The sequence below is a fragment of the Bombina bombina genome, chromosome 3, assembly GCF_027579735.1.
Source record: "Bombina bombina isolate aBomBom1 chromosome 3, aBomBom1.pri, whole genome shotgun sequence".
Lineage (NCBI taxonomy): Eukaryota > Metazoa > Chordata > Amphibia > Anura > Bombinatoridae > Bombina > Bombina bombina.
In genome coordinates this window covers 1228370817-1228392440 of record NC_069501.1, presented here as the reverse complement: position 1 = coordinate 1228392440, position 21624 = coordinate 1228370817, and the positions used below count along the sequence as shown (strand labels likewise).

Sequence of the window (21624 nt, the reverse complement as noted above, 5' to 3'; positions counted from 1 at the left end):
AAGTATCATCAACTAGAATTTTACTGTGAAGGAAACCGCTAAGAAGTGTTCAAATGCAGTCCAATCAGCCCCGGGGGGGGGGGGGAGGAAAAGGGAGGGGAGGAGGGGAAACGGAGGTCATAATGAAAACTTAACAAGAGCATTTCTTTCTACAAATGTTTAAGTAAACAGTAGCATTGGTAGTCATATCTAACCCAATGATTGTAATAAGTGGGCTTCATCTTATAGTTGCAGTCTCCATAACACACCTCCACTATACCAAAAGTAGTGATAGAGGTACATTTATGATAAGCTGTTTCCGTTAACGGGAAAGCCCCCGTCAAAAATATACAGAGCTAGCAGTATGAGATAATAGCATTAATAATCATAAAGAACACCAAGCAGCTATACTAATAACAGTGCAACCTGTCAGTCAGGCACGGGCCCTATACCCGGCAACAGGTGCACTTTGTAGTCAGATAAGCATCTGCTGATATTGGTTTGGGCACTACGGATAGAACATACAACTGGAGGTATAGTTTATGAAGGTACTCTAAAGAAACAACTTAATGAGGAAAAAGTTAAGAGCACAAGAAAGCTCCCGCATGGTGCAATACACTGTTGAAGTAACTGAAGTCAGACCTGTATAATAGTGGGATCTAAACCCCTTGATCTGGAGTGGTAAATATTGTAGAGCAGCTACTGTATTTTCAATATAGGCACCTCTCTCATTATCTTGTAAGCACAGAAAGCATATTTTAGAGTTAGAATAAATCCTAAGCACATACATTAAGAAATCATAATAGGCTTAAATATAATCATGCACTCTTATGAGACACAGAAGTATACTAAACAATAAGTTAACTGTCCCATTCACCTAAACACTAAAAATACAGAAACAAGCGTTAACATCGTGGAACAAGAGTAGCACATTGCTGGTAAACAAATTTGAAGCAAAAGAGAGTGTTGCTAACATTTAACATGAGTATAACAAGCTAACCTTATGTCTTGGCACATAATCAGCTAATTAGAGATCGTTCATTATGGGTAGCTTAGCCAATACCTTGTTTGTCTCAAGCTTACCCTAAAATAAGTGTTCACAGAGATTTCAGCCAATGCCGAATTTTAAGTTTTTTCGTGCCGATGGCAAAAAGGATCTGCAGTGCCTAGTGTCCCCAAGCAAGTCATCTTGTAGTGATAATAAAAAATGTAAGAGGGCAAAATAAAGTGAGGCCCATTCATGAAAGTTATCCATACCGACATACAGGCACATCTCTTGCAAGCTCAAAGTAGTGACCCCGTCTTCAGGCAAAGTGGAGCCGCGTGGTATAGCTGCTTTCCCCTGCATCCTTATAAATGCCGGCTTTTTCTCAAAGGCATCCAGACTCTGCACGGATTGAGTGACCTCCTTCTTCTTATAGGTCTTGACTGCTGTTCCCACAGCGATCGGCCGCCTCACAGCGGGACTCAGCACATCAATCTCCTCTTTCTCCCCCACCTGCTGCCGCTCCCCGGACTCAGCCGGGGCCGTCATCAGAAGTAGGTGACTTGCCGCTCCACTTGTCTGTTCTTCAGGTCTGGTAGCTATTATAGCGGTAGGGCCGGAGAAGTTCGCACTCTGCATACCTAGTTCTCCACCGGTGATCTCTCCCTTACTGTAATGCGATAAGAAATGTCCAGGAGTTAGGGTTAAAGATGGCGCCCGCCTCGGGCTACATGTAGCTGCCGTGCTTGTATTTGTACAAGTAGTTAAAACAGCCGGGGCAGTAGTATGAACAATGAGAGGTCTGAAAGCCACAGCCACTGCCTCCAATAGAGCTTCATTGTGCTGGTCCAGCAAGTCTTTTTTAGCTGGAGTGAAAGGAGCGCGGCCATGTTTTCATATACTCTGTGTCTCCTCAGAAGGTAGAGAGCAGGAGGTGAGAGAAAACAAGATGTTTAGCGTAGCAAAGTGCTTCCAATAATAGCCACAAGATAGCTTGTAATATGGATCTCTAAGATAGTTATAAATGACTAGTATAGATGATATAAACTTTATAATTATAGCATATGGCAGGAGCTCCTGAGACATGCGACTAGCTCCGTTGATAGCTGGCTCCGCCCCCAATAATAGATTCTTTTGAAATGCAGATCTTCCTGACAGAAGTCAGAAAGTCAAAGCTTCTAAACGCTTGTCAAGTTCTTCTCTCTATTCTGCAGCCTTCCATAGCTCAGTGCATGGAAGTAGTAGGGTTGATGGTTGCAGCAATGGACATAGTTCCTTTTGCTCGAATTCATCTAAGACCATTACAACTGTGCATGCTCCAGTAGACAGGATCACCTGTCTCAGGGAATGAGTTTCTGCAGACCAAAGTGGGTCATTGTCACGACCGACGCCAGTCTATCAGGCTGGGATTCCCTGAAAACTCAGGATTTATGGTCTCGGGAAGAGTCTCTTTTCCCGATCAACATCCTGTAACTGAGAGCGATATTCAATGCTCTCCGGGCTTGGCCTCATCTAGCGAAGGCCGGATACATAAGATTCTAGTCAGATAACATGACGACTGTAGCTTACATCAACCATCAGGGAGGAACAAGGAGTTCCTTGGCGATGAGAGAGGTATCCAAGATCATCAAATGGGCGGAGGATCACTCCTGCCACCTATCTGCAATCCACATCCCAGGAGTAGACAACTGGGAGGCGGATTATCTGAGTCGTCAGATTTTCTATCCGGGGGAGTGGGAACTCCACCCGGAGGTGTTTGTCCAGTTGACTCAATTATGGGGCATTCCAGACATGGATCTGATGGCGTCTCATCAGAACTTCAAGGTTCCTTGCTACGGGTACAGATCCAGGGATCCCAAGGCCACTCTAGTGGATGCATTAGTGGCGCTTGGTCGTTCAACCTAGCTTATGCGTTTCCACCGTTCCCTCTCCTTCCCATGCTTGTAGCCAGGATCAAACAGGAGAAGGCCTCGGTGATTCTGATAGCTCCTGCGTGGCCGCGCAGGACTTGGTATGCAGACCTGGTGAATATGTCATCGGCTCCACCATGGAAGCTACCTTTGAGACAGGATCTTCTAGTACAAGGTCCATTCGAACATGCAAATCTAATTTCTCTGCAGCTGACTGCTTGGAAATTGAATGTTTGATTTTATCCAAGCGTGGGTTTTCAGATTCAGTTATAGATACTCTGGTCCAAGCCAGAAAACCTGTGTCTAGAAAGATTTACCATAAAATATGGAAAATATATATCTGTTGGTGTGAATCCAAGGGATTCTCCTGGAGTAAGATTAAAATTCCTAAGATCCTCTCCTTTCTCCAAGAAGGTTGGGATAAGGGATTGTCAGTGAGTTCTCTAAAAGGACAGATTTCTGCTTTATCTGTCTTGTTATACAAACGACTGGCAGCTGTGCCAGAGGTACAAGCTTTTGTACAGGCTTTGGTCAGAATCAAACCTGTTTACAGACCCTTGACTCCTCCTTGGAGTCTAAATTTAGTTCTTTCAGTTCTTCAGGGGGTTCCGTTTGAACCCTTACATTCCATAGATATCAAGTTGCTATCTTGGAAAGTTCTGTTTTTGGTTGCTATTTCTTCTGCTAGAAGAGTTTCTGAATTATCTGCTTTGCAGTGTGATCCACCCTATCTGGTGTTCCATTCAGATAAGGTTATTTTGTGTACCAAGCCTGGTTTTCTTCCAAAAGTTGTTTCCAACAAGAATATTAACCAGGAAATAGTTGTTCCTTCTCTGTGCCCGAATCCAGTTTCAAAGAAGGAACGTTTGTTACACAATTTAGATGTAGTCTGTGCTTTAAAGTTCTATTTAGAAGCAACAAAGAATTTTAGACAAACCTCATCCTTGTTTGTTGTTTACTCTGGTAAGAGGAGAGGACAAAAAGCTATTGCTACCTCTCTTTCTTTCTGGCTGAAAAGCATTATCCGATTGGCTTATGAGACTGCCGGACGGCAGCCTCCTGAACGAATCACAGCTCACTCCACTAGGGCTGTGGCTTCCACATGGGCCTTCAAGAACGAGGCTTTTGTTAATCAGATATGTAAGGCAGCGACTTGGTCTTCTCTGCACACTTTTGCCAAATTTTACAAATTTGATATTTCTGCTTCTTCGGAGGCTGTTTTTGGGAGAAAGGTTTTGCAAGCCGTGGTGCCTTCTGTTTAGGTAACCTGATTTGCTCCCTCCCTTCATCCGTGTCCTAAAGCTTTGGTATTGGTTCCCACAAGTAATGGATGACGCCGTGGACCGGACACACCAATGTTGGAGAAAACAGAATTTATGCTTACCTGATAAATTACTTTCTCCAACGGTGTGTCCGGTCCACGGCCCGCCCTGGTTTTTTAATCCGGTTTGAAAAATGTTTCTTTTTCTTTATACACTACAGTCACCACGGCACCCTATAGTTTCTCCTTTTTCTCCTAACCGTCGGTCGAATGACTGGGGGGCGGAGCCAGAGGGGGAGCTATATGGACAGCTCTTGCTGTGTGCTCTCCTTGCCTTTCCCTGTAGGGGAGGAGAATATCCCACAAGTAATGGATGACGCCGTGGACCGGACACACCGTTGGAGAAAGTAATTTATCAGGTAAGCATAAATTCTGTTTTTCATAATCGATTAATCGGACTATTATTTTTTCGATTAATAGACTAATCGGATAATTTTTTTTTTTACATTTTTTTTTATATATTTAAAATAAAATCCACATACTGAGTGTTATAAATATAAACTTTAGACTAAAACTTTACAACTTTACATTAACACAACTGTTGGTCCAATTTTTAAGCAGCAAAACAAAAACCACATACTTTTTGAAAAGAGGTAGTAGTAGTAAGAGGTAGACTATCACTGTTTATAACATTCTGTTAGTCACTCTTTCAGAAACTTTGCATTGAAATGTAAAAATGTCCACATGCTCCTGGCTGAGGCTGACTCTCTTTTGCAGCTATTTTGCCTGCAGCAGAGAAGAGGCACTCAGGTAAGTAGGGTTTTGCCAATTTCACCAAGGTGGGGTATTTATCTTTTTTAACTCTCCACCAATGCAAGAGGCCAAAGTAAGCCTGGACTTTATTCTGACATTAAAATATCTTGAATATCTACTGTATATGCAATGGTAAATAACCAGCTATATAACAGATATATACTTACAGAGGTTGAATTTGGTACATATTCCAATTAATTAAAAATATAAAAAAAAAAAAAAAAAAAAGACTAACAGTAAACAGCCTTACACATTTATCTATAGAGTACATATAATTAGCAATAGCAAGCGATCCACTAAAATTGTGTAAATAGGTAATAGTGACATCAATTCATATAACAAATGCCATCAATCTAGGGTTAGGTGTAAATAACAAGCTCGGCACAATATCATACAAAGCATAGTCCCAAATCACCCGATTTTATATAAACAATCCAAATTATGACTCCTATTTTATTTCTGGATTGAACATAAGACACTGAGTAGTTTTAAACTTAAAAAAAAAACTTAGTGTTCTGAAAAAGTGAAAAGTATACGTCCTTTAGGCTAAGGGCATAACCATAAAACACAATACCATGTGCAGGATCTCATTGGAGTAAAGCAGCTGGTGCTGTGCACAAACCAACTAATTGCAAACCAACTAATCGATTATGAGATTCGTTGACAACTATTTTCATAATCGATTATGCCGATTAGTTGTTGCAGCTCTACTTCCGTGGGAAAGAGTCCACAGCCCCCCACCCGTTTTTTTTATGTGGGGCGTCTTAGTTGTATTCTTCTGGCACCTTTTCACCCTGATATTTCTTCTACTGTTCCTTTTTTCTTCGACAGAATGACTGGGGGATGAGGGAAGTGGGAGGAGTTTTTAAGCCTTTGGCTGGGGGGTCTTTGCCTCCTCCTGGTGGCCAGGTTCTTATTTCCCAAAAGTAATGAATGCGGCTGTGGACTCTTTCCCACGGAAGAAAATGAAATGATCAGGTAAGCATTATTTATGTTTTTAACTGTGGTTGCACAGACTTTTGTAAAGTCAAAAAACTATTGTACTATCTCTAATTTCTAGAACATAAACAGAGTAAGTGGGGTCAGGGAGGTAGGTTCTCGCTAAATTACCCACCCACCTCTCTTTACAGAAGCTACTGATGGGTGTAACACTATCAGGCAGGGTAAACCGTTCTAATTTATTTTGTTTTCTTTTGCAGAGTTTTACAAAAGTGAAATGGTTAGGGACTCTCTGGTAAGTTCTTCCCTTTCCTCCATCACTGTATTTGTCTTAAAGGGACAGAAAATGATTGTAATATAAGATGATATGAAACAGACAGAGCATACAATGTAAAAAAGTTATTTTAAATTCTATTAATGCTGTTACATGATATTCTATGTTGGAAGAGATACCTAGGTAGGCATATGGAAGGAAATGCTGCCCATCTAGTGCTCTTGCAAATGGATAACATTCTTGCAAAACTGCTGCCATATAGTGCTCCACAAATGGGCCGGCTCCTAAGCATACAACCCTGCTTTTTTAACAAAAGATACCAAGAGAACAAAGAAAATGATAATAGAAGTAAATTAGAACATGGTTTAAGATTGCATGCTCTGTCTGAATCATGAAACAAAATTGTGTTTCATATCCCTTTAAAACACCTTTGCAATATAATATTATTTATTTTGACCCCTTTTGCTATAATTTAAGTCTGAAAATTGCTGGTTATCTAGAAAACGGAAAAGAGCACAGCACTTTACAAGCCTAATCCTGGCACAGATCTGCCCCTATTTATAGTTTCTTACTGTTTCTGTTAAAACCAAACAATTGAGATTTTGTTAACATGATGACAGTGGTTTTGGGTGGAATTTGACCAAATAGAAAATTTATATTTCCTTTTTTTTGGGGCATTTCATTGTACATTCATAAGTAAATATTGATTGTAAAATGTAAAAGTACAGGCTGAGAGTTTGTCAGTGGCACACGTTTTAATTACGTTTTAATTTACTGTCCCTTTTTAAACTAATAAAAAAAAAACAACCACCACCCATTACTATAGGTGCAATAAGAAAATGTTTCTCCAACATAGGTGTGTCCGGTCCACGGCGTCATCCTTACTTGTGGGATATTCTCTTCCCCAACAGGAAATGGCAAAGAGCCCAGCAAAGCTGGTCACATGATCCCTCCTAGGCTCCGCCTACCCTAGTCATTCTCTTTGCCGTTGTACAGGCAACATCTCCACGGAGATGGCTTAGAGTTTTTTAGTGTTTAACTGTAGTTTTTCATTATTCAATCAAGAGTTTGTTATTTTCAAATAGTGCTGGTACGTACTATTTACTCAGAAACAGAAAAGAGATGAAGAATTCTGTTTGTATGAGGAAAATGATTTTAGCAACCGTAACTAAAATCCATGGCTGTTCCACACAGGACTGTTGAGAGCAATTAACTTCAGTTGGGGGAACAGTTTGCAGTCCCTTGCTGCTTGAGGTATGACACATTCTAACAAGACGATGTAATGCTGGAAGCTGTCATTTTCCCTATGGGATCCGGTAAGCCATGTTTATTACGATTGTAAATAAGGGCTTCACAAGGGCTTATTTAAACTGTAGACTTTTTCTGGGCTAAATCGATTGATTATTAACACATATTTAGCCTTGAGGAATCATTTTATCTGGGTATTTTGATATAATAATATCGGCAGGCACTGTTTTAGACACCTTATTCTTTAGGGGCTTTCCCAAAGCATAGGCAGAGTCTCATTTTCGCGCCGGTGTTGCGCACTTGTTTTTGAGAGGCATGGCATGCAGTCGCATGTGAGAGGAGCTCTGATACTTATAAAGGACTTCTGAAGGCGGCATTTGGTATCGTATTCCCCTTTGGGTTTGGTTGGGTCTCAGCAAAGCAGATACCAGGGACTGTAAAGGGGTTTAAAGCTTAAAACGGCTCCGGTTCCGTTATTTTAAGGGTTAAAGCTTCCAAAATTGGTGTGCAATATTTTCAAGGCTTTAAGACGCTGTGGTGAAAATTTGGTGAATTTTGAACAATTCCTTCATGTTTTTTCGCAATTGCAGTAATAAAGTGTGTTCAGTTTAAAATTTAAAGTGACAGTAACGGTTTTATTTTAAAACGTTTTTTGTACTTTCTGATCAAGTTTATGCCTGTTTAACATGTCTGAACTACCAGATAGACTGTGTTCTGAATGTGGGGAAGCCAGAATTCCTATTCATTTAAATAAATGTGATTTATGTGATAATGACAATGATGCCCAAGATGATTCCTCAAGTGAGGGGAGTAAGCATGGTACTGCATCATTCCCTCCTTCGTCTACACGAGTCTTGCCCACTCAGGAGGCCCCTAGTACATCTAGCGCGCCAATACTCCTTACTATGCAACAATTAACGGCTGTAATGGATAATTCTGTCAAAAACATTTTAGCCAAAATTAACCCTTGTCAGCGTAAGCGTGGCTGCTCTGTTTTAGTTACTGAAGAGCATGACGACGCTGATATTAATATCTCTGAAGGGCCCCTAACCCAATCTGAGGGGGCCAGGGAGGTTTTGTCTGAGGGAGAAATTACTGATTTAGGGAACATTTCTCAGCAGGCTGAATCTGATGTGATTACATTTAAATTTAAATTGGAACATCTCCGCATTTTGCTTAAGGAGGTATTATCCACTCTGGATGATTGTGAAAATTTAGTCATCCCAGAGAAACTATGTAAAATGGACAAGTTCCTAGAGGTGCCGGGGCTCCCAGAAGCTTTTCCTATACCCAAGCGGGTGGCGGACATTGTTAATAAAGAATGGGAAAGGCCCGGTATTCCTTTCGTCCCTCCCCCCATATTTAAAAAATTGTTTCCTATGGTCGACCCCAGAAAGGACTTATGGCAGTCAGTCCCCAAGGTCGAGGGAGCGGTTTCTACTTTAAACAAACGCACCACTATTCCCATAGAGGATAGTTGTGCTTTCAAAGATCCTATGGATAAAAAATTAGAAGGTTTGCTTAAAAAGATGTTTGTTCAGCAGGGTTACCTTCTACAACCCATTTCATGCATTGTCCCTGTCACTACTGCCGCATATTTCTGGTTTGATGAACTGCTTAAGGTGCTCGATAGTGACTCTCCTCCTTATGAGGAGATTATGGACAGAATCAATGCTCTCAAATTGGCTAATTCTTTCACTCTAGACGCCTCTTTGCAATTGGCTAAGTTAGCGGCTAAGAACTCTGGGTTTGCTATTGTGGCGCGCAGAGCGCTTTGGTTGAAATCTTGGTCGGCTGATGCGTCTTCCAAGAACAAGCTACTAAACATTCCTTTCAAGGGGAAAACGCTGTTTGGTCCTGACTTGAAAGAGATTATCTCTGATATCACTGGGGGTAAGGGCCACGCCCTTCCTCAGGATCGGCCCTTCAAGGCAAAAAATAGACCTAATTTTCGTCCCTTTCGTAAAAACGGACCAGCCCAAGGTGCTACGTCCTCTAAGCAAGAGGGTAATACTTCTCAGGCCAAGCCAGCTTGGAGACCAATGCAAGGCTGGAACAAGGGAAAGCAGGCCAAGAAACCTGCCACTGCTACCAAGACAGCATGAAATATTGGCCCCCGATCCGGGACCGGATCTGGTGGGGGGCAGACTCTCTCTCTTCGCTCAGGCTTGGGCAAGAGATGTTCTGGATCCTTGGGCGCTAGAAATAGTCTCCCAGGGTTATCTTCTGGAATTCAAGGGACTTCCCCCAAGGGGGAGGTTCCACAGGTCGCAGTTGTCTTCAGACCACATAAAAAGACAGGCGTTCTTACATTGTGTAGAAGACCTGTTAAAAATGGGAGTGATTCATCCTGTTCCATTAAGAGAACAAGGGATGGGGTTCTACTCCAATCTGTTCATAGTTCCCAAAAAAGAGGGAACGTTCAGACCAATCCTAGATCTCAAGATCTTAAACAAATTTCTCAAGGTCCCATCGTTCAAGATGGAAACCATTCGAACTATCCTTCCTTCCATCCAGGAAGGTCAATTCATGACCACGGTGGATTTAAAGGATGCGTATCTACATATTCCTATCCACAAGGAACATCATCGGTTCCTAAGGTTTGCATTCCTGGACAAACATTACCAGTTCGTGGCGCTTCCTTTCGGATTAGCCACTGCTCCAAGGATTTTCACAAAGGTACTAGGGTCCCTTCTAGCGGTGCTAAGACCAAGGGGCATTGCAGTAGTACCTTACCTGGACGACATTCTGATTCAAGCGTCGTCTCTTCCTCAAGCAAAGGCTCACACGGACATTGTCCTGGCCTTTCTCAGATCTCACGGCTGGAAAGTGAACGTGGAAAAGAGTTCTCTATCCCCGTCAACAAGGGTTCCCTTCTTGGGAACAATTATAGACTCCTTAGAAATGAGGATCTTTCTAACAGAGGCCAGAAAAACAAAGCTTCTGGACTCTTGTCGGATACTTCATTCCGTTCCTCTTCCTTCCATAGCTCAGTGCATGGAAGTGATCGGGTTGATGGTGGCGGCGATGGACATAGTTCCTTTTGCGCGCATTCATCTAAGACCATTACAACTGTGCATGCTCAGTCAGTGGAATGGGGACTATACAGACTTGTCTCCGAAGATACAAGTAAATCAGAGAACCAGAGACTCACTCCGTTGGTGGCTGTCCCTGGACAATCTGTCTCAAGGGATGATGTTCCACAGACCAGAGTGGGTCATTGTCACGACCGACGCCAGTCTGATAGGCTGGGGCGCGGTCTGGGGATCCCTGAAAGCTCAGGGTCTTTGGTCTCGGGAAGAATCTCTTCTACCGATAAATATTCTGGAACTGAGAGCGATATTCAATGCTCTCCAGGCCTGGCCCCAGCTTGCGAGGACCAGGTTCATACGGTTTCAATCAGACAACATGACGACTGTTGCGTACATCAACCATCAGGGGGGAACAAGGAGTTCCCTAGCGATGGAAGAAGTAACCAAAATTATTCTTTGGGCGGAGTCTCACTCCTGCCACCTGTCTGCTATCCACATCCCAGGAGTGGAAAATTGGGAAGCGGATTTTCTGAGTCGGCAGACATTGCATCCGGGGGAGTGGGAACTCCATCCGGAAATCTTTGCCCAAGTCACTCACCTGTGGGGCATTCCAGACATGGATCTGATGGCCTCTCGTCAGAACTTCAAAGCTCCTTGCTACGGGGCCAGATCCAGGGATCCCTAGGCGGCTCTAGTGGATGCACTAGTAGCACCTTGGACCTTCAAACTAGCTTATGTGTTCCCGCCATTTCCTCTCATCCCCAGGCTGATAGCCAGGATCAAGCAGGAGAGGGCGTCGGTGATCTTGATAGCTCCTGCGTGGCCACGCAGGACTTGGTATGCAGATCTGGTGAATATGTCATCGGCTCCACCTTGGAAGCTACCTTTGAGACGAGACCTTCTTGTTCAGGGTCCGTTCGAACATCCGAATCTGGTTTCACTCCAGCTGACTGCTTGGAGATTGAACGCTTGATTTTATCGAAGCGAGGATTCTCAGATTCTGTTATCGATACTCTTGTTCAGGCCAGAAAGCCTGTGACTAGAAAGATTTACCATAAAATTTGGAAAAAATATATCTGTTGGTGTGAATCTAAAGGATTCCCTTGGGACAAGGTTAAGATTCCTAGGATTCTATCCTTCCTTCAAGAAGGATTGGAAAAAGGATTATCTGCAAGTTCCCTGAAGGGACAGATTTCTGCCTTGTCGGTATTACTTCACAAAAAGCTGGCAGCTGTGCCAGATGTTCAAGCCTTTGTTCAGGCTCTGGTTAGAATCAAGCCTGTTTACAAACCTTTGACTCCTCCTTGGAGTCTCAATTTAGTTCTTTCAGTTCTTCAGGGGGTTCCGTTTGAACCCTTACATTCCGTTGATATTAAGTTATTATCTTGGAAAGTTTTGTTTTTAGTTGCGATTTCTTCTGCTAGAAGAGTCTCAGAATTATCTGCTCTGCAGTGTTCTCCTCCTTATCTGGTGTTCCATGCAGATAAGGTGGTTTTACGTACTAAACCTGGTTTTCTTCCAAAAGTTGTTTCTAACAAAAACATTAACCAGGAGATTATCGTACCTTCTCTGTGTCCAAAACCAGTTTCAAAGAAGGAACGTTTGTTGCACAATTTGGATGTTGTTCGCGCTCTAAAATTCTATTTAGATGCTACAAAGGATTTTAGACAAACATCTTCCTTGTTTGTTGTTTATTCAGGTAAAAGGAGAGGTCAAAAAGCAACTTCTACCTCTCTCTCTTTTTGGATTAAAAGCATCATCAGATTGGCTTACGAGACTGCCGGACGGCAGCCTCCCGAAAGAATCACAGCTCATTCCACTAGGGCTGTGGCTTCCACATGGGCCTTCAAGAACGAGGCTTCTGTTGATCAGATATGTAGGGCAGCGACTTGGTCTTCACTGCACACTTTTACCAAATTTTACAAGTTTGATACTTTTGCTTCTTCTGAGGCTATTTTTGGGAGAAAGGTTTTGCAAGCCGTGGTGCCTTCCATTTAGGTGACCTGATTTGCTCCCTCCCTTCATCCGTGTCCTAAAGCTTTGGTATTGGTTCCCACAAGTAAGGATGACGCCGTGGACCGGACACACCTATGTTGGAGAAAACAGAATTTATGTTTACCTGATAAATTTCTTTCTCCAACGGTGTGTCCGGTCCACGGCCCGCCCTGGTTTTTTTAATCAGGTCTGATATTTTATTTTCTTTAACTACAGTCACCACGGTACCATATGGTTTCTCCTATGCAAATATTCCTCCTTAACGTCGGTCGAATGACTGGGGTAGGCGGAGCCTAGGAGGGATCATGTGACCAGCTTTGCTGGGCTCTTTGCCATTTCCTGTTGGGGAAGAGAATATCCCACAAGTAAGGATGACGCCGTGGACCGGACACACCGTTGGAGAAAGAAATTTATCAGGTAAACATAAATTCTGTTTTTTCAGGGTATAATCAGAGATTCTTCATTTACAGTTATTGACCATGTTCATTTAATCTCTGCTGGTGAGGTTGACAATACTTTTATTGGTTGTACTGCAGGGAAATGCTAAAGTGAAAAGCAGTAATAATCTTTCATTGAGACTCACAGATTTGACTTTATTGATTTTCTTTTTTTTCCCCTATAAACTTGAGCATTAGTTGTGCTTTGGGAGATTGCTGTGTGAACAAGAAAAATAATAATAAAGAACAAACAAAAAGGTTTACCGGACACCAGTGGGGACTGCAGCGAACAATCGCTCCCTCCCCGTACAACTGGTCAATCAACGTGAGCCCCTATAAATAAAAGTGCAAGCCTAGAGCTGTATGTTAGAGAATACTTTGTCAGCTCACTAGAGACCAGTAAGTACCATGGCACAAAATCGCTCACAATCCCTGCTGCTGATTGATCAATGGGAGCCCTTTATACTTAGATTGGGGTGCTTTCCATCAACCTGGTTTGGAAAATTCAATATTCATTTCTCTAACTAATAACAAAAGCTGAAATGATGCCCTTATTTAATATTTAATAAAGAATTTCCCCCACCACCACTTTTTCTTGGCTGAAGACTTTTTCACTATTTTGTGACCAGGTAGTACAGCCAATAAGAAGCCATACAGCCTGCTCTATAGCTTTTGTATTGCATGCGCTCCTGTAGCCTAGCACTACCTAACAGCATTTGATTGGTGCCGGGCAATGCATGTGTGTGCATGCGCACATGTATGTATATGTTTGTGTATATATATGTATATGTACGTACGTATGTATTTTAGTTTTTTCTTTGGCAGGAATATCTGTTTTAAAAACCATTAAGAGCCATCTTAAATGCAACAACAGTAAAATATTTTGTCCCTTTTTATATCTTTAGATAATAATGTTTGCATTTATATATTTGTCACTTTGTTACGTTACTAATACAAATTGTATCCCTTTGCTTTAATCTTGTTAACTTCAGAATCCCACATGGAGAAGTCTAGATTTTGGTTTAATGCCTGATCGTCTGGATACATCTGTCTCCTGTTTTGTAGTGAGGATATGGGGAGGAAAAAAAGAAGCCTTTCGACTGTTAATTGAATGGAAAGTGAATTTAGATGGACTGAAGTATTTGGGTCCACAGGTCAGTTGAAATAACCTGTATCCTTTTTATTTTAGTTCTGTTCATTTAAAGAATTGTGAGAGTCTTAAGACCACAGAAGACTGTTGTTGTCCTTCAAATGTTTTTATTGTATGGGGGCAATGGCTTCAAAGGAGTCCATACTGCAAAGACCACATACAACACACACACAATAGCTCTCACATAATAGAGGTGATAACCTATATTTAAATGTGGGGTTTCATACCTCTTTAAAAATGGCAATGGCCTGTATACAAGTTGCCGTTCACACACCTCTGGCCTATCAAAGGGACCCCTAGTACCCCAAAATAAGCACTACAACAGGGCAAATTCTAACTCTTAGAGGAGAAGCCTCTCTTAAAATGAGGGGTGACATGCCCAGGTGGCTAATGGGTAATCACCATGGCAAAAGTGAACATCTGACATAATCATAGGCATATGGAACATCATCAGGGGGTGTCGTATCCCTTATGTTACCCCCCACAGTAATTAGGCGAACTTGAGAACCTTTATTTGGAAGCAACAATCAATCATGCTCATACGAATGTGATACCCTATTGTCCTGCTAGCTTATTGTCGGAACAATTACACATATCTCTACATATTATCTATTTTGTTAGTTGAGTCTTTTTATATTGAAAAAAAAACTATCAATAAAATGGACTTTCAGTCATGACGTTTTTAAATGTATAAAACAAGTACCTTTATTTTGTTGGGACGTTTGTCCTGCCGCCCACAGCAAAACAATTTTTTTTTTTTTTTTTTAATAGTGACTTTCCACGTCTTCCCCAATAGCCTGCTTCAGTGCCGTATGGCTTGCACGGCTATTTGGCTAAAAGGGGAAAATGTCACCTCATTGAAAAAATAAGTTTTTTCCATGGGCGGCCCGAGTCCATGAGCTAGTGACCTATGGCATATACAATCCTACCAGGAGGGGCAAAGTTTCCCAAACCTCAAAATGCCTATAAATACACCCCTCACCACACCCACAATTCAATTTTACAAACGTTGCCTCCTATGGAGGTGGTGAAGTAAGTTTTGTGCTTGATTTTCTTCTGTGATATGTGCTTCTTAGCATTTTGAAGCCTGTTTTCTCTCAGAGTACAGTGAATGTCAGAGGGATGTGAAGGGAGTATCACCTATTGAACTCTATGGTTTTCTTAGCGGGAAATCTTTTCATAGGTTCTCTGTTATCGGTCGTAGAGATTCATCTCCTAACTCCCTTTTCAGATCGACGATATACTCTCATATTCCATTACCTCTACTGATAACTGTTTCAGCACTTGTTTGGCTATCTGCTATATGTGGATGGGTGTCTTTCGGTAAGTATGTTTTCATTACTTAAGACACTCTCGGCTATGGTTTGGCACTTTATCTATTAATGTAAAGTTCTAAATATATGTATTGTACTTATATTTGCCATGAGTCAGGTTTATGTATATTTCCTTTTGCAGACTATCCGTTTCAAAATTGGGAAAAAGATATTTAGGAAGTTATTTTTTCTTACCTGGGGTATAGTCTTTCTCCAACATAGGTGTGTCCGGTCCACGGCGTCATCCTTACTTGTGGGATATTCTCTTCCCCAACAGGAAATGGCAAAGAGCCCAGCAAAGCTGGTCACATGATCCCTCCTAGGCTCCGCCTACCCCAGTCATTCTCTTTGCCGTTGTACAGGCAACATCTCCACGGAGATGGCTTAGAGTTTTTTAGTGTTTAACTGTAGTTTTTATTATTCAATCAAGAGTTTGTTATTTTAAAATAGTGCTGGTATGTACTATTTACTCAGAAACAGAAAAGAGATGAAGATTTCTGTTTGTATGAGGAAAATGATTTTAGCAACCGTTACTAAAATCCATGGCTGTTCCACACAGGACTGTTGAGAGGAATTAACTTCAGTTGGGGGAACAGTGAGCAGTCTCTTGCTGCTTGAGGTATGACACATTCTAACAAGACGATGTAATGCTGGAAGCTGTCATTTTCCCTATGGGATCCGGTAAGCCATGTTTATTAAGATAGTAAATAAGGGCTTCACAAGGGCTTATTAAGACTGTAGACTTTTTCTGGGCTAAATCGATTCATTATTAACACATATTTAGCCTTGAGGAATCATTTAATCTGGGTATTTTGATAAGATTATATCGGCAGGCACTGTTTTAGACACCTTATTCTTTAGGGGCTTTCCCAAATCATAGGCAGAGCCTCATTTTCGCGCCGGTGTTGCGCACTTGTTTTTGAGAGGCATGACATGCAGTCGCATGTGTGAGGAGCTCTGATACATAGAAAAGACTTTCTGAAGGCGTCATTTGGTATCGTATTCCCCTTTGGGCTTGGTTGGGTCTCAGCAAAGCAGATACCAGGGACTGTAAAGGGGTTAAAGTTAAAAACGGCTCCGGTTCCGTTATTTTAAGGGTTAAAGCTTCCAAATTTGGTGTGCAATACTTTTAAGTCTTTAAGACACTGTGGTGAAATTTTGGTGAATTTTGAACAATTCCTTCATATTTTTTCGCAAAAAAAGCAACTTCTACCTCTCTCTCTTTTTGGATTAAAAGCATCATCAGATTGGCTTACGAGACTGCCGGACGGCAGCCTCCCGAAAGAATCACAGCTCATTCCACTAGGGCTGTGGCTTCCACATGGGCCTTCAAGAACGAGGCTTCTGTTGATCAGATATGTAGGGCAGCGACTTGGTCTTCACTGCACACTTTTACCAAATTTTACAAGTTTGATACTTTTGCTTCTTCTGAGGCTATTTTTGGGAGAAAGGTTTTGCAAGCCGTGGTGCCTTCCATCTAGGTGACCTGATTTGCTCCCTCCCATCATCCGTGTCCTAAAGCTTTGGTATTGGTTCCCACAAGTAAGGATGACGCCGTGGACCGGACACACCTATGTTGGAGAAAACAGAATTTATGTTTACCTGATAAATTACTTTCTCCAACGGTGTGTCCGGTCCACGGCCCGCCCTGGTTTTTTAATCAGGTCTGATAATTTATTTTCTTTAACTACAGTCACCACGGTATCATATGGTTTCTCCTATGCAAATATTCCTCCTTAACGTCGGTCGAATGACTGGGGTAGGCGGAGCCTAGGAGGGATCATGTGACCAGCTTTGCTGGGCTCTTTGCCATTTCCTGTTGGGGAAGAGAATATCCCACAAGTAAGGATGACGCCGTGGACCGGACACACCGTTGGAGAAAGTAATTTATCAGGTAAACATAAATTCTGTTTTTCTTCAAAATTGACTGTTTTCATTCATTTTCACGGGCAAAATTTAGGCTCATGAGGCCGCAAAATGCTAATATTTATTGCGTCATTCTTGGCTGCAAATTTTTTTTTTGCCGCAAAGATACGTTCGGTGACGCAAATTCGCCATTTCCAGCGTCTTAGTTGAAGCCAGGTTTCCTTGCACAAGGTTGCGTCTGCCATGACGCGAGTTGGGTCATTTCCGGATGTTAGCGCCAAAAAAATTTGTTTTGCGTTGCGCATCATACTTGGTGACAAATAATTTTATTATTTAAACCCCACTATCTATATGCCTCTTGCATTTTTTCTATGCTCAGAGGGCTATGCTTTTTGTATTTTTTCCCATTCCTGAAACTGCCATTTAAGGAAATTGATAATTTTGCTTTATATGTTGTTTTTTCTCTTACATTTGCAAGATGTCTCAATCTGATCCTGTTTCTGAAACCACTGTTGGATCCCTGCTGCCTGATAACCGTTCTACCAAAGATAAGTGTATTTTGTTGTAAGTTAGCGGAGATTATATCTCCAGCTGTAGTATGTAACAGTTGTCATGATAAGCTTTTACATGCAGAGAATGTATCCATCAGTACTAGTACAATGCCTGTTGTTCCTTCAACATCTAATGTACATGATATCCCTGTGAATATAAAAGATTGTATTGCTGATGCGATTCAGAAGGCTTTGTCTGCTATTCCGCCTTCTAATAAACATAATAGGTCTTTTAAAACTTCTCATAAAGATGATGAATTTTCAAATGACCGATAACAAACATACTGAATTATCCTCCTCTGATGAGGATCTATCTGATTTAGAAGATCCTACCTCAGATATTGACACTGACAAATCTACTTATCTCTTTAAGATGAAGTATATTCGTTTCCTGTTGAAAGAAGTGTTAATTAGTTTGGATATTGAGGAAACTAGTCCTCTGGATATTGAAACTAGTAAACGTTTAAATTCTGTTTATAAACCTCCTGTGGTTACTCCGGAGGTTTTTCCAGTTCCTGATGCTATTTCTGATATGATTTCAAAGGCATGAAATAGGCCTAGTACTTATTTTATTTCTTCTTCTAGGTTTAAAAAGTTGTATCCTTTGCCAGCAGCCATATTGGAGTTTTGGGAAAAAAATCCCCAAAGTTGATGGGGCTTTTTCTACTCTTGCAAAACGTACTACTATCCCTATGGAAGATAGTACTTCCTTTAAGGATCCTTTAGATAGGAAACTTGAATCTTATCTAAGGAAAACTTATTTATATTCTGGCTATCTTCTCAGGCCTGCAATTTCTATAGCTGATGTTGCAGCTGCATCAACCTTCTGGTTGGAAAGCTTAGCGCAACAGGGAACAGATTCTGATTTTTCTAGCATTGTTCGCTTGCTTCAACATGCTAATCATTTTATCTGTGATGTAGGGCTGCAACAACTAATCGGTAAGTTTAATCATAAAAATAGTTGTCAACAAATGTCATTATCAATTAGGTGGTCAGCGATTAGCTGGTCAGTTGCACAGCACCAGCTGCTTTAATCTGATGATCTACTGCAACTAAGATTGTGCAAAAAAAATGTAATTTATTTATTTTTTTTAATCTTTTTTTCTATCCGATTAATCGGATAATAATCATCCGATTTAATAGGATAGAAAAAAACAGAATTTATGCTTACCTGATAAATTTCTTTCTTTTGTGATGTATCGAGTTCACGGATTCATCCATACTTGTGGGATATTCTCCTTCCTAACAGGAAGTGGCAAAGAGAGCACCCACAGCAGAGCTGTCTATATAGCTCCTCCCTTAGCTCCACCCCCCAGTCATTCGACTGAAGGCTAGGAAGAAAAAGGAGAAACTATAGGGTGCAGAGGTGACTGAAGTTTTTAAAATAAAAATATACTACCTGTCTGTCTTAAACAGACAGGACGGGCCGTGGACTCGATACATCACAAGAGAAAACAGAATTTATGCTTACCTGATACATTTCTATCAGGTAAGCATAAATTCTGTTTTCTCTTGTAAGATGTATTGAGTCCACGGATTCATCCATACTTGTGGGATACCAATACCAAAGCTTTAGGACACGGATGAAGGGAGGGACAAGACAGGTACCTTAAATGGAAGGCACCACTGCTTGTAGAACCTTTCTCCCAAAAATAGCCTCCGAAGAAGCAAAAGTATTGAATTTGTAAAATTTGGAAAAAGTATGAAGTGAAGACCAAGTCGCCGCCTTAGAAATCTCAACAGAAGCCTCATTTTTAAAAGCCCATGTGGAAGCCACTGCTCTAGTAGAATGAGCAGTAATTCTTTCAGGAGTCTGCTGGCCAGCAGTCTCATAAGCCAAACGGATGATGCTTTTCAGCCAAAAAGAAAGAGGTAGCCGTAGCCCTTTGACCTCTCCGCTTACCAGAATAAACAACAAACAAAGAAGGTGTTTGATGGAAATCTTTAGTTGCTTGTAAGTAGAACTTTAAAGCACGAACCACATCAAGATTGTGCAACAGACGTTCCTTCTTTGATGAAGGATTAGGACACAGTGAAGGAACAACAATTTCCTGATTGATATTCCTATTAGAAACAACCTTAGGAAGGAATCCAGGTTTGGTACGCAAAACCACCTTATCTGCATGGAATACAACGTAAGGTGAGTCACACTGTAAAGCAGATAACTCAGAAACTCTTCGAGCCGAAGAGATAGCTACTAAAAACAAAACTTTCCAAGATAGAAGCTTAATATCTATGGAATGCATAGGTTCAAACGGAACCCCTTGAAGAACCTTAAGAACTAAGTTTAGGCTCCATGACGGAGCAACAGGTTTAAATACAGGCTTGATCCTAACAAAGGCCTGACTAAACGCTTGGTCTGGGACATCTGCCAGACGTTTGTGTAAAAGAATAGACAAAGCAGATATCTGTCCTTTTAAGGAACTAGCTGATAATCCCTTCTCCAATCCTTCTTGGAGAAAAGACAATATTCTAGGAATCCTAATCTTACTCCATGAGTAACCCTTGGATTCACACCAATAAAGAAAGATATTTGCGCCAAATCTTATGATAGATTTACCTAGTGACAGGCTTTCTAGCTTGAATCAGGGTATCAATGACCGACTCTGAGAAACCACGCTTTGATAGAATCAAGCGTTCAATCTCCAAGCAGTCAGACGCAGAGAAATTGGATTTGGATGCTGGAATGGACCTTGGATTAGAAGGTCCTGCCTCATTGGCAGAGTCCAAGGTGGAACAGATGACATGTCCACTAGGTCTGCATACCAAGTCCTGCGTGGCCATGCAGGTGCTATCAGAATCAACGAAGCTCTCTCCTGCTTGATTCTGGCAACCAGACGTGGGAGGATAGGAAACGGTGGAAATACATAGGCCAGATTGAAGGAACAGGGCACTGCAAGAGCATCTATCAGTACCACCTGGGGATCCCGGGACCTGGACCCGTAACACAGAAGCTTGGCGTTCTGACGGGATGCTATCAGATCCAATTCTGGTATGCCCCATAGCTGAATCAGCTGGGCAAAAACCTCCTGATGGAGCTCCCACTCCCCCGGATGAAAAGTCTGACGACTTAGGAAATCCGCCTCCCAGTTCTCTACCCCTGGTATATGGATTGCTGAGAGATGGCAAGAGTGATCCTCCACCCGTCGGATTATATTGGTTACCTCCATCATCGCTAGAGAACTCTGTGTTCCTCCTTGATGATTGATATAAGCTACAGTCGTGATGTTGTCCGACTGAAATCTGATGAATTTGGCCGCAGCTAGCTGAGGCCACGTCTGAAGCGCATTGAATATCGCTCTCAGTTCTAGAATGTTTATTGGGAGGAGAGTTTCATAAACCCTGTGCTTTCAGGGAGTTCCAGACTGCACCCCAGCCTAGCAGGCTGGCATCTGTCGTTACTATGAGCCACTCTGGCCTGCGGGAACACATTCCCTGAGACAGGTGGTCCTGAGACAACCACCAGAGAAGAGAATCTCTGGTCTCCTGGTCCAGATGTAGTTGAGGAGATAAATCTGCATAATCCCCATTCCACTGTTTAAGCATGCATAGTTGCAGTGGTCTGAGGTGTAGACGGGCAAAAGGAACTATGTCCATTGCCGCTTCCATGAGTCCGATTACCTCCATACACTGAGCCACTGATGGCCGAGGAATGGAATGAAGAGCTCGGCAAGTGGTTAAGAGTTTTGATTTTCTGACCTCTGTCAGAAAAATTTTCATTTCTACCGAGTCTATCAGAGTCCCTAGGAAAGAAACTCTTGTGAGAGGGGAGAGAGAACTCTTTTTTTATGTTCACCTTCCACCCCGTGAGATCTCAGAAAAGCCAACACGATGTCCGTGTGAGACTTGGCTAGCTGGAAAGTCGACGCCT

The 21624-nt window shown here is 41.9% G+C and overlaps 1 protein-coding gene across 1 annotated transcript in view; it reads left to right on the top strand.

Moving 5' to 3' along the window:
* The window catches only part of UVRAG (UV radiation resistance associated), a gene marked incomplete in the record, with an annotated part of 561854 nt that overhangs the window by 91885 nt on the left and 448345 nt on the right, over positions 1 to 21624 (top strand). Inside the window, 2 exon segments of the mRNA XM_053708703.1 lie at positions 6148 to 6182; positions 13866 to 14027. Of these exon segments, the coding sequence (XP_053564678.1) occupies positions 6148 to 6182; positions 13866 to 14027 (197 nt within the window).